The 12,760-nt window shown below is 43.5% G+C and overlaps 1 protein-coding gene across 1 annotated transcript in view; it reads right to left on the bottom strand.

Moving 5' to 3' along the window:
- Positions 1-4,539: 4,539 nt before the first annotated feature.
- TMEM233 (transmembrane protein 233) overlaps positions 4,540-12,760 on the bottom strand; it is a 47,761-nt gene continuing 39,540 nt past the window's right edge. The window contains exon 3 of the mRNA XM_017510208.2: positions 4,540-5,351. Coding sequence (XP_017365697.1) covers positions 5,345-5,351 — 7 coding nt within the window. The 3' untranslated portion in view covers positions 4,540-5,344. The remainder of the gene's footprint in view (positions 5,352-12,760) is intronic.

Here is a 12,760-nt window from a genome sequence, read left to right as displayed (position 1 = left end):
AGAAGAATTGCTTGAACCCAGGATGCAGAGGTTGCAGTGAGCCAAGATTGTGCCACTGCACTCTAGCCTGGGCAACAGAGCAAGACTCCTTCTCAAAAAAAAAAAAAAAAAAGCTACCATAACTGTTTAGATGAGCTTTGGTAATGGCTCAAGAAATACTTATTTACCTTTCCTCTAGGTGTGTTAGGTCCTCTTTCTTGGGGATGATCAGGCCATTTCTATACAGGCAAGATTTGGCCTTTTATGAGTTCCTCCCAAGGCTTTCACTCCAAAGTACAACTAGTCCCATGCACGGAATTCCACATCACCTGGGGGAGTGAACACTTGGTCACAGTGCCAGGAGCAGACAGCTTGGGTGCATCAGTGAACCAGTATGTGAGTGTGAACTAAGAAAGGCTACACTGTGACAGGAAGAGAGATGAATGCCATGACCAGGTCATTGCAGATTTGACTGGGTGCTCATCTGAGATTTGAAACAGGTACTCCACTTGAAATTCTCAGATGCCTCATTCAGGCAACGCACAGAGGCAACTTTCTACTTCCCTCTTCTTACCCCTGATAAATAGATTTCTACTGGAATGAATGCATGAATGAATGAATGAATGCATGAATGAATGAATGAATGAGTGAATGTATTAGAAAGGGAATTCCTTCTTTCTGTGGCTTCTCCAGCAAGCGTAAGTGATGCTTGAGTCATTTTTATGCCTGCCTTTCTTTGTGCTTGTCCAAACCAGAATTCAAAGTATCTTGCTTGGTTCAGGGACCTATTTTTATAGGGCAACCCCCCAGGCTTAAATATTCAACATTCATGAGTATTTTTAAATGATTGGTTGTAACCCATGAGCATGAACTCTATCTTACAAGATTCTTTTTTATTTTTTATTTTTTTTGTAATTGGTGGCCCAGAACAGTCTCTTATATTTAGAAGCCTGAATCTAGGGTTACGTATCAAGATACGTGCATCGTGCTGTTTTGCTGAATGCAGCTGTCCTGCTGTAGGCCAAAGGTAATTTGCTGATCCAGGAGCTGAGGCCAGAGATTTTATGTCTGCATCTGTTTCTGCCCATAACTTGTGGGACGAGACAGGGCAACTTCAAGAGCTGTGGCCCTATCAGCCTCAGCAACTCAAAGAATGGCAGGACCGGGACTGACCCTTCTTTCTCTTAAGTATAGCCAGTGTGTTCTGCTATAAAGTGACACCATAGTACTTTGTTCATGCCTCTGTCTGAGCACACTCATGTTTCCTTCTCTTTGTGTGTGTTTGTGATGTGTGTGTGTGTGTGTGTGTGTGTGTGTGTGTATGGTGTGTGTGTGTGTGGTTTGTGTGTGTGTGCATGTCTGTTCCCCTCACTGGACTATTGCCACCTTCTCAGGGGTCTCTCTTAAACATGCTGGAATTCCCAAAGCCTAGCCCAGTTTCTGTGGTTGAGTAGTTGCTCTATAAATATTGGTCAAAGGAGGAGATGGATGAGAGTGAGAACCCCATGGGGAAATTGTTTGGGAAGCTATTAGGTTACTTTTGCCTTGCATATGGAAGGTGTAGTAAGAAGTGGAATGCTTAATGTGGACACTGGTTTTTTCTTTTCTTTCTTTCTTTTTTTTTTTTTGCCCAGCAACTCTCTCTCCTTCTTCTGGTAAAAGCACTTCGGTTTTCCTTTGGGGAACCACCCTTCCCGCACCCTCAATCCATAAAATTTGGGTGGAACAGGCCTCACATTCAGTTCCAGTGATTGAATCCTGACTTCAGGCCTGGCCAGTGAGGGTACCACATGCCCTGGGCCATAGCATCCATTTGTGTTGGCACAGTGGCTACACTTGTTTGTTAATGACTGGTATCCATTTTGATAGGTTGGTTTCTGTTTTTTTTTTTTTTTTTTTTTTTTTTCGGGGGATTTATTTTATTGTTTTTTAGGTTTTGTGGTACATGAGACGGAGTTTCGCTTTTGTTACCCAGGCTGGAGTGCAATGGCGCGATCTCGGCTCACTGCAACCTCTGCCCCCTGGGTTCAGGCAGTTCTCCTGCCTGAGCCTCCTTAGTAGCTGGGATTACAGGCACATGCTACCATGCCCAACTAATTTTTTTTGTATTTTTTAGTAGAGACAGGGTTTCACCATGTTGACCAGGATGGTCTCGATCTCTTGACCTCATGATCCACCTGCCTTGGCCTCCCAAAGTGCTGGAGTTACAGGCTTGAGCCACCGCGCCCGGTGGTTTCTGTTTTATATCATTATGTTGAATTGAACCATTTTTCCCCCTGGAGCTATTAGGGAAGAAATACTTTCCACAGGCATTGCTAAGCAGGTAGGAAAATGTCCAAAGCTGCTGGCAGTGGTCTTGTCCCTATTAAACTGAAATGAACTCAGCAAGTTGGGGCTGAGACATGGAAAGGTATATGTTTCCAAAAACCCTGTGCACCTGGATCCACCTGCACTTGAAGCAATCCCTGGAATTTTCCATTTTATGAGCAGCAAAGTCTACTGTGCTCTATTTAGCCAGTTTTTGTAACTGGCTGATGAAAGAGTCCCTTGGCTGATACAATACACCAATCCCTTTTTATACTGTGCTTTTGCGAGTGGGGCAGGGGCAATCTTAGCTTTGGAGGAAGCTCTGGACAAGCCCATCATCCCAACAAAGACCATTTTGTTGCTCTTAGAGCTTAGGACCTAGGAGATGCCCAACAAAAGTCAGAGGCCCTCTTGTCCCCAAGGATCTCATTTAATGACAGGATTTATTTTATTTTACTTTCACTTTAATGGGATCAACATTTTCAGTGCCTCATAAGAGGACATTTCTGGCCATAAATTAGTTGTGAGTGATGCCTCTCTAGTGCCACCCCTGGCCTCTCTGGAGTCTTCCCTGGGGACTGAGGCTGGAATAGATGAGCTTATTTTGGTTACGAAAATCTCTGGAAGGTAGGGAACCCCAAGAAAACACAATTCACACACTGTGGTACACAGGCTTACTTAAAACCATTTTTATTCTGCCTCTCAGCAACACTTTTCATTTGATTTGGGTAAAAGACCAGGGACCCAAACACACACAAACAAAAGACAGGATGTCAGAAACAGAAGATTCAATCTATTGGAATGATGCTAGCATCTCTGTGTGCTGAGATTTCACGTCCCTGATTCAATGTCCTCCTGGGACAAGTGCTGGCTCATCATGACATCTGGGTCAAATGACAGGTAGAATCTGATGTTCATCAGCTTTTATTCTTTTGCTAGGGCTCTGTATATGAAAAAATGCTGAAATTCCCCATTATCCAAGAACAATGGTTTGTGTTGATATAGAACTTAGAATCCCTCACCCCTCCAGGGTTATTCACATATATTATGATGATTAATTTTCATAACAACACTGTGAGGTAACTAGGCAGGCATTCTTATTCCCATTTTTCAGGTGAAGAAATTTTAGGCACAGAAAGGCTAAGGAACTTGCCTAAAATCAGCTTGCATAGCTAGTTAGTGGCCAAAACCGCTCCTGCAAAAGCAAAAGGGCATTGGAACTCAGGTATTTTGACTCTCAGCCTCTTATTCATTTATTCATTCAATTAAAATAATCTGCCTTTCTTTTTTTCTTGCTCTGTCACCCAGGCTGGAGTGCAGCAGTGCAGTCTTGGCTCACAGCAACCTCTGCTTTCCAGATTGAAGTGATTCTCATGTCTCAGCCTCCCGCGTAGCTGGGATTACAGGCAGGTACCTCCATGCCTGGCTAATTTTTGTATTTTTAGTTGTGATGGAGTTTCACCACGTTGGCCAGGATGGTCTCGGACTCCTGATCTCAAGTGATCCACCCACCTTGGCCTCCCAAAGTGCTGGGATTACAGGCGTAAGCGACCATGCCTGGCCAGAATAATCTGCCTTTCTTTATCACCATGTTTCTAACATTAATTATTTGAAGTGACTTTTGCCACACATACCTATCTGGTGTGTTAATTACTTGATATTTTCTTGAGTTCCCCTATTTTTCTTAATTTATTTGAACATATACAATATATCACATCCCCCACTGTGGGAGGCTATAGATGGAAGATAACAAATAAAATAAATACCATGACACAAACCAATAGCATTAAATTCTATCTAGACAGAAGACTCTAAACCTGAGGCCTGCTCTTTCTTTGTTAAAAAGGGAAAAGAGCCATGTGTCAGTCAAGGTGTTGAGGACCGGCTAGCGCTAAACAGAGACTTTCTCCTTGCTATAATCAGGATGAAAAAAGAATAGGAAAGGGGAAACATTCTTTGGGATTTGGTATTACTTAAAGTTGTTCCTAGCAACTACTGAAAAGTGATCTTGTGTACCACCAGTGGCACACCCCTCATGCTCTGTGAGACACGGGGTTACTGTGTTCTGGCAGGCAGAATAATGGCATCATTAAACCAGTACATTCACTTCTAAAGGGTTTACATTTGACAGAAAAGAAATACAATGGGTGGCATTTCCAAGTGGCATCCAGGAAAATGAAAGATCTCTTGCCTGAGACTTGCTAGAGAAAGAGAGGATAGAGAGATTGAAAAAAAAAAATAAAAAGCACATTGTATAAATACATCCAGTGTATTCCCAACACTGGGATGAAGAAGGTGCTCATGTGCCTAGAATTGGCCACTAAGTCCATTCTCAGAGTCTGTTTGTGTGAAGAGTGAGGTTGTGGCCAAGTCGGCCAACATGGATGCAAGCAAGAGAGGGGGCCTATTTGGAAACATAAGGATCAAGACAAAAGGCCAGAAAAGCCCCTTCTTTGAGTCTTTGGTAACCAGAGGGGTGAATTCCGGGCATGGGAGCGCTGACTCCCAGAGGAGGAGTTACTGAAGGTTGAAGTGAGGCTACAACATGTCAGAACAAAAGGAAAAGCAAATCCACAACTTGAACTCTACTAGACAATTTTAAACATGCTGCAAATGTTTGTGCTTGAAATTGTAAAAACCAGCACTTGCGGCTCTTCCAGAAACTTCCCTCTCCCCCTATATGGAGACCCCGTGGATCACCCCAGTGAAAAGTTACGCGATTTTCTGAGGCTTGCCTCTGGAGGACAGGAGTAGACACCACGGGACTCGCTAAACTGAGACAGTGAGATTTCATTTTTCTTTTTTCTGTTTTCTTTTCATTTTTACAAATCAATGACTTTGGCTGATCCGGCTGTGCAGCTTGGATTTCCTAAAAATTTGGACTTCTTTTTTTTTTTTTTTTTTTTTTTTTTTTGCCAGGGACCTGCCTCTGGAGAGCCCTGGAGGAAAAGATCTCACAGTCTGAAGTCAAGGATCCATTCCTCAGAAACTCCTTTGGGGTGTGTGTGCATGAGGTGCATCTTCCACGCTCACAGCCCGCTGACCAACCGCTGGTTCCTCAGGCACTGTATAGGACACAGAGAGAAAGTCAGAGAGAGAGACCATGGGCTGAGCTTCCGTGGTTGGCTTTCCCAGCTTGATGGCTTCCTTATTTGATGGCGATTACTCTGGTTAAACACGTGCTGAAATGTACAAGCCCTCCTGCACACTTCTGACTCTAAGCAAGGGCTTCCTTTTGAAAAACATATTCTATTTGGAAAACGTATTTTATCTTACACGTGATAAATGCCAACAAACAAACAAAGAAAATGAATACGGCAAAATGCCTCTTGAGCATATCTGAACCTCACTCTCCCCCCTGAGGGTTAGTATGGTAGCACTCTTAGCAGTTTGGTGTGCATTCTCCAGGTGTTTTTCTCTGCATGGAAACTGATCAGTAAGCGTTTAGAAATTATATACTCATCATGTGTATGTGTTTACATAATGGGATCGTGCTACAATTTCTTTTTTTGTTTTACTCATTTATTTATTCAGTGCATATTTACATGCCAGGCACTGCTCTAGATGTTGATGACAGTAACAGTACCCAACAGTTACCTAGAGAGTATGGTGTGCCGGGCACTGTACTTTTTGCAATTTAACCCTCACAGCCCTATGAGGTAGGCACTGTTGTTATTTCCATTTTATGTATGAGAAAACAGAGGCACAGACTGCTTAAAAGATATACCCCAGGGCACACAGCTGCTTAGAGGAAGCACCTGGAATGAAACTCCCGCAGTCTAGCTTGTAAGTAGGCACCTTTAAGGGCCATACTTTATTATTATGGGCAACAATAGAAATGAAAATGTTCCTGGAGTTCTCATGCCAGTAGGGGGAAACAGAACATAGATATATAATCTGTCAGGGAGTGGTAAGGAAGAAAAGTGAAATTGGCGAAAGGGAGAGTCTCTTTGTTAAGGTAACATGAACAAGCACCAGAAGGAGAGATGGGAACCAGCTATGTGGCTTTTAGGAGGAAGAGAGTTCCAGGCAGAGGGAACAGCAAGTGCAAAGGCCCTGAGGCAGGAATATGTGTGTGTTCCTCAGAGAGAAGACTCTGATGTGGCTGAATTGGAGGGAGTTAAAGGGAGAGAGAGGGAGTAAGAACTGGGAGATGAGAATGGGGAGGTGGCAGCCAGATTATGCCGGGCTTGTAAAGTCATAGTAAGAAGGATGTCGGCTGGGCATTGTGACTCAAGCCTGTAATCCCAGCATTTTGGGAGGTTGAGGCAGGCAGATCACCTGAGGTCAGGAGTTTGAGACCAGCCTGGCCAACATGGCAAAACCCTGCCTCTACTAAAAATACAAAAATAAGCCAGGCATGGTGGCACTTGCCTGTAATCCCAGCTACTAGGGGGGCTGAGGCAGGAGGATCACTTGAACCTGGGTGGTGGAGGTTGCAGTGAGCCAAGATCGTGCCACTACACTCCAGCCTGGGCAGCAGGCAGCAGAGCAAGACTGTGTCAAAAAAAAAAAAAAAAAAAAAGGATGTCTGCACGTTTATATTTTTTAAAAAACTGGAGATGGGATCTCTCACTATATCGCCCAGGCTGGTCTTGAACTCCTGGGCTCAAGTGATTCTCCCACCTTGGCCTCCCAAAGTGCTGGGATTATAGGAGTGAACCAGGGTACCTGGCCCTGTCTCCATGTTTAAACTGCAGTGTGGTATACCATCATATGAATACATGACTACTAATTTAACCTGCCTATTGATGTACATTTAGGTTTTTCCAAGGTTTCCCCTATTGCAGACAAAGCTGCAATGAACATCATTGCACATCCGTGGTTCACAACCCTGGCTGCACATTAGCATTACCCAGAGAGCCCTACAATCCACCAATGCCTGGCCCTATCACTGGAGATTCTAATTTAATTGGTCCAGGGTGGGCCCTGGGCATTGTTTCTTAAATTTTTTTATTTTAATTTTTTGAGATAGAATCTTGCGCTGTCACCCAGGCTGGAGTGCAGTGGCACAGGTATAGTGGACTGAAGCTTTGACCTCTTGGGCTCAAGCCAGCCTCACACCTGAGCCTCCCAAGTAGCTGGGACTACAGGTGCATGCCAGCAAGCCCAGATAATTAAACAGTTTTTTTTCACTAGAGATAAGATCTTGTTATGTTGCCCAGGCTGGCCTCCAACTCCTGAGGTCTAGTGATCATCCAGTCTCTGCCTCCCAAAGTGCTGGGATTATAAACATGAACCACAGTGCCCAGTGGCATTGGCATATTTTTAAAGCGCCCCCTCCCAGGTAATTCTAACATGTAGCTAGGGTGAAGCATTACTGTGTTACGTGCATTTTTGTGCATCTGTCTCTAAGGTGGATACTGAGAAGTAGAATTGCTGGATTGGTGGCCACAGCATTTTAAAGTTTATTAGATACATCCAAATTGACTTTCCAAAAGACTGTCCCGATTTTCTCTTTCACCACCGGTATAGTGTCCAATTTTTCACATTCCTGCCAACCTTGATATTACCCATCTTTTTGATGGTTGCAATCTGGCAGCTTTAATTTGTGCTTTCCTGATTACCAATGAGGTTGAGCATTTTTTTTAATGTTCATTCTGATTTCTTCATCAGTGTGCGGCTACCTTATATCCTTTTCAAAGCAAAAATCCTTCCACTGTTGCTGGCAACCTAGATCAGATTTGTCTGCATATTAATTTACCTGAACCAACAGAGAAAGACCCTTCTAAGCTTCTGGAAATAGGTAATGATTCCCATTATTCATTATAGAATCACAAAAATTCTCTGAGCAAAACAATTCCCGGAAAGCCTTTCCCCAGCCAACAATACAGAAAAGAAGAGGGATTTGCTTTTACACTTCTACAAAACAGGTCAAGTTCTTGCTTCATGTCCACCTTGATATGTATGCCTCCTTCCAATTCTGATGCAATTGAGGAATATTTTGAGCCCAGGAAAGGATTCATTTCAATTTGCTTATGGGAGAGAAGCTTTCCCAGTGCAGAATGGGTCAGTATCTTCTAACTCTGTGCCTGCTAATGAGACACAGTCATGGGACCCTTACTCCTGTTTAAAGGTCAAGTTTTTCCTTAATGAAAACCTTGGAGCACAAAGGCTGTTGTTAAGAATGGCAAATGAGCATTTTTAACACACAGCTGTGTACCTGGATGTTTATACCTCAACAAGACCACTCAGAGGTATACATTCAGGAAAGTTGCATTGTATGTGCATTTAACTTATGGCAGATCAACTATTTATGTTCCTCAAAAAGAAAAAAGAGAAGCTGTTTAAATAGAGCTAGAGTTTCTGGCTACCATTTCTGGCTCAATGGTCATGAGTATGGATGGGGTTATCACGTCTGTTCCTCCTGTGTGAGCCCAGATTGTGGTTCCAGTGTTTAAACAGATGCCATGAACCCTAAACCCAGCTACATACTTCAGCTGGCTCTCAACCCAAGGAACAGTCACCTCTCCCAACACTGGAAGCATTCAACTGGCTGTGCTGGGCTGATCAAGATACCATGTGTGAATCTCCAATAGGGTGCTCTCCTATGGATACTTCCAAGATCAAGTTTGATTATACACAAAGCCCACCTTGTGCCCTGACATGAGAACCTCACCCCTGAGTAACATGAAGCTCCACTGGATTACTAGGGTCATCTGAGAATGTCATATTTGTCATACAGGACATTTGCCTCATACCCAAATTTTGTCATGCTCAACTGTTTTTGCTGCTAAGGACATTCCACCAAATTCCACAGAGCATCAGATTAAGTGACCATGAACCTGTTCTCAAGGAGAGAGGAAAAGAGCTGGGTGTGGTGGCTCAACCCTGTAATCCCAGGTAACTCAGGAGGCTGAGGTGAGAGGATCACTTGAGGCTGGGAGTTCAAGACCAGCCTGGGCAACATAGTAAGACCCCCATCTCAAAAACCAAAACCAAAACCAAAAGGGAGGGAGGAAAGGCAAATTTGGGAGGTAAATAAACTTTCCAGGGAAGCAGCAATAACTGAAGCTTCTACCACATATCTTAGGTATAATATTGTGATGTAATAAGAAATAAATATTTGGTTTCTGCCTCTGGTTCCTGAGACAGAGCTCCTGACACCCCTGTAGATTGGGTGCTAGGAGAATCTTTTGTTTTTATGTTTTGTCTTTGACTCTAGTTTCTGACACAGAGCTCCCAAATCCCTTGGAATTTCCTGGGTGATAGGACTATATTTGTTCTAATGAGGTAACTCTTGGTGGGCTCCTGGATGGCCTCAGGTTGGGGGTGGATTGCCAGGGGAACCAACCATTTGGTCAGAAGGTTGGAACTTCCAGTCCTACCCCCTGGGCTCTAGGGAGGAGAAATGCCCTGAAGGTTGAGTTGATCACCAATAGTCAATGATGTAATCGATCATGCCTATGTAATGAAGCCCCCTTGCAAAATCCTAAAGGACAGGGTTGGGAGAGCTTCCGGATTGCTGAATGTGTGGTGGTACTTAGAAGGTGGCACACTTGGACAGGACATGGAAACTCCACGCCCCTTCCTACATACCTTGCCCTAAGCATTTCTTCCATCTGACTGTTCATCTGTATCCTTGGTAGCATCCTTTGTAATATTCATAGTACTAAATGGATAAACATAAGTAAGTGTTGCCTTGAGTTCTATGAGCCACTCCAGCACATTAATAGTACCTGAGAAGGGAGTTGTGAAAACCCCCAAATTACAGCCAGCCGGTCAGAAGCACAGGTCATAACCTGGGGCTTTCAATTAGCATCTAAAATGGGAGGCAGTCTTGGGGGACCAAACCATTATTAACCTGTGGGATCTGACCCTAGCTTCCAGTAGATGGTGTGGTAATTGAGCTAAATTATAGGATACCCTGTTGGTAGTCACCGGACAATTGCTTGGCGTGTGGGGGAAACAAAACACATCTGGCCACAGCAGTGTGTTGTGTTGACTGTGTAAGAGAAGAAAAACCGTTTATCTTTTATCTTAGGGATGTAAAAAAGTCTTGTTTGTTGGCACATGTCCACACAGGCAAGAATGTTCTTCATTAAATGCAAGATCCTAGCATTGTAGTTCTGCAACTTTAGTAGAATATTTAGAATTATTTTGGGGGGAAGGTGGCTTGTGATATTTCTAGGCTATTCAGGAAATGAGGCCCAGGAACCTGTATTTTTATAAACATTCCAGATGAATCTGTCATAGGTGGCTCTGAGGTTTGTGTTTTGAGAAACATCCCTAGAATAACCTAACCTTGCTTGAGTCCTCAAGGTATCAGCAGGAAGCACGAGCCTGCAAATATGTTGGTTTTGACTAGGGATTTGAATTACTCGGATTGATAAATGGACAGTTACTATTTTCAGACATTTCACCTGTGTGATTTATTTCTTCACTTCCTCTAGCAACTTGAGGGCGGAGAGTTTTCTGACTTTGAAAGACTGCAAGTTCATGATTCTGTTTGGATGAGAACAATTCCCTGCTGTCAATGTAGCATTCTATCCAAAACAGTTTAATATTTCAGTTGAATGCTTCCCAGATCTTAGGAATTTGATGTCATGAAACCCTGTGTTTCATTGTCCCAGCCACCATGTGGCTTATGTAGATATCCTGTAAAATAGGATTAATTTGGGTAAAGACTATCATGATCTGAGATTATGCTGAGGAAGAAAACTACCTGGGATTTCAACCATTTGATCTTTCAATCTGTTAACATATTGGTTACAGCATTATTGATAAGGATAAAGAATGATTTTTTTTAAAGGCAGGGAATCTACAATTTTTTAAAAGGCAGGGAATCTACAATTTTTTAAAAGGCAGGAGTTTACTTCAGACAGTTTTTTTTTTTTTTTTTTGAGACAGGGGTCTCACTCTTGCTCAGACTAGAGTGCAGTGGTGTGATCATGGCTCACTGCAGCCTCAATCTCCTGGGTTAAAAAGATCCTCCTGCCTCAGCCTCCCAAATAGCTAGGACTGCAGGTGTGTACCATCACACCCAGCTAATTTAAAAGAAATATTTTTTGGAGTGACAGGGTCTTGCTGTGTTGCCCAGGTTGGTCTCAAACCTCTGGCCTCAAGAGATCCCCTCGCCTCATACCAAGGTATTGAATTACAGGTGTGAGCCGCCACAGCCGACCCCAGACAGCGTTTTGGAACGAATTAACTCAGAAAACTCACATATTCATGGATTTTTGGCTCAACTTCAGGCTTCCAGTTCTCTAATGTCAGATTTTCCCATCTCCTCTGTGGAAGTAGATTGTTACTAAAGAGCCTCCCTGTGGGTACACCTGCTAGGTGGCACCTCATTCCCCTTCTTAGCATTGGGTTAGACATAGCAGATTAGGATGACGAGTTTGCTGTAAATGAAAACTGTCCACAAATGGCCACCATTTGCATGTCCTTCCTTGTGGACTTTGGTGGCAGGATATTTGCCAAAGTTTAGCAAAGACTGTTCTGCCCGAATCCTCAGGTTGGGACTAGGGGCAGCTGGAAACTGCAGATGTTCCTGGATCCCACTTCTGATTTAGCACGTTGGAATCTTTTGAAGTGAGCCTCGGATGCTAACTTTTTTTTTTTTTTTTTTGAGCAGTCTCGCTCTATCACCAGGCTGGAGTGCAGTGGCACAGTCTTGGCTCACTGCAACCTCCGCCTCTCAGGTTCAAGCAATTTTTCTGCCTCAGCCTACCTAGTAGCTGGGACTACAGGCATATGCCATCATGCCCAGCTAATTTTTATATTTTTAGTAGAGATGGGATTTCACCATGTTGCCCAGTATGGTCTCGATCTCTTGACCTTGTGATCCACCCACCTCAGCCTCCCAAAGTGCTGGGATTACAGGTGTCAGCTACCCTGCCCGGCTGATGCTAACATTTTTTAAACCTCTCCAGGTAACACTTATGTAGCTTGGGCACCTCTGCCTTAGAATTTTGAATTTCTGCCTTAGAAGTTTCACATTGCCATTTAGTTCCTCCCATAAATGCAGGCCTGGAAATTTTATTTCAAGGGATTACTGAGAAATTGGCCATGTTATTTGGAAGGCAGAATTTATTTCATTCTCTAATGGCTAGTTCCTTCCTCCCTGCTTCCTTCTTTCTTCCCTGTCTGTCTCTGTCTGCCTGTCTGTCTCTCTGTCTCTCTCTCTCTCTTTTGGTCATACACACACATGATAAAGCTTTTACATTTGAGTTTCTCCATGGAATTATCTTTTAAAATTTATCTATTTACTATTCGAGATAGGGTCTCACTCTGTCACGTAGACTAGAGTGCGATGGTGTGATCATAGCTCACTGTAGCCTTGAATTTCTGGGCTCAAGTGATCCTTCCGTCTCGGCCTTCCAAATAGCTGGGAATACAGCTGTGTGGCAGCACATCCAGCTAATTAAAAAACATTTTTTTTTAGACATGGGGTCTTGCTATGTTGCCCAGGCTGCTCAAGGAACTCCTGGCCTCAAGAGATCCTTCCATTTCTGCCTCCCAAAGTGCTAGG

The sequence above is a fragment of the Cebus imitator genome, unplaced genomic scaffold (assembly GCF_001604975.1).
Source record: "Cebus imitator isolate Cc_AM_T3 unplaced genomic scaffold, Cebus_imitator-1.0 Scaffold434, whole genome shotgun sequence".
Classification (NCBI taxonomy): Eukaryota; Metazoa; Chordata; class Mammalia; order Primates; family Cebidae; genus Cebus; species Cebus imitator.
This window is presented reverse-complemented; position numbering and strand designations above follow the sequence as displayed.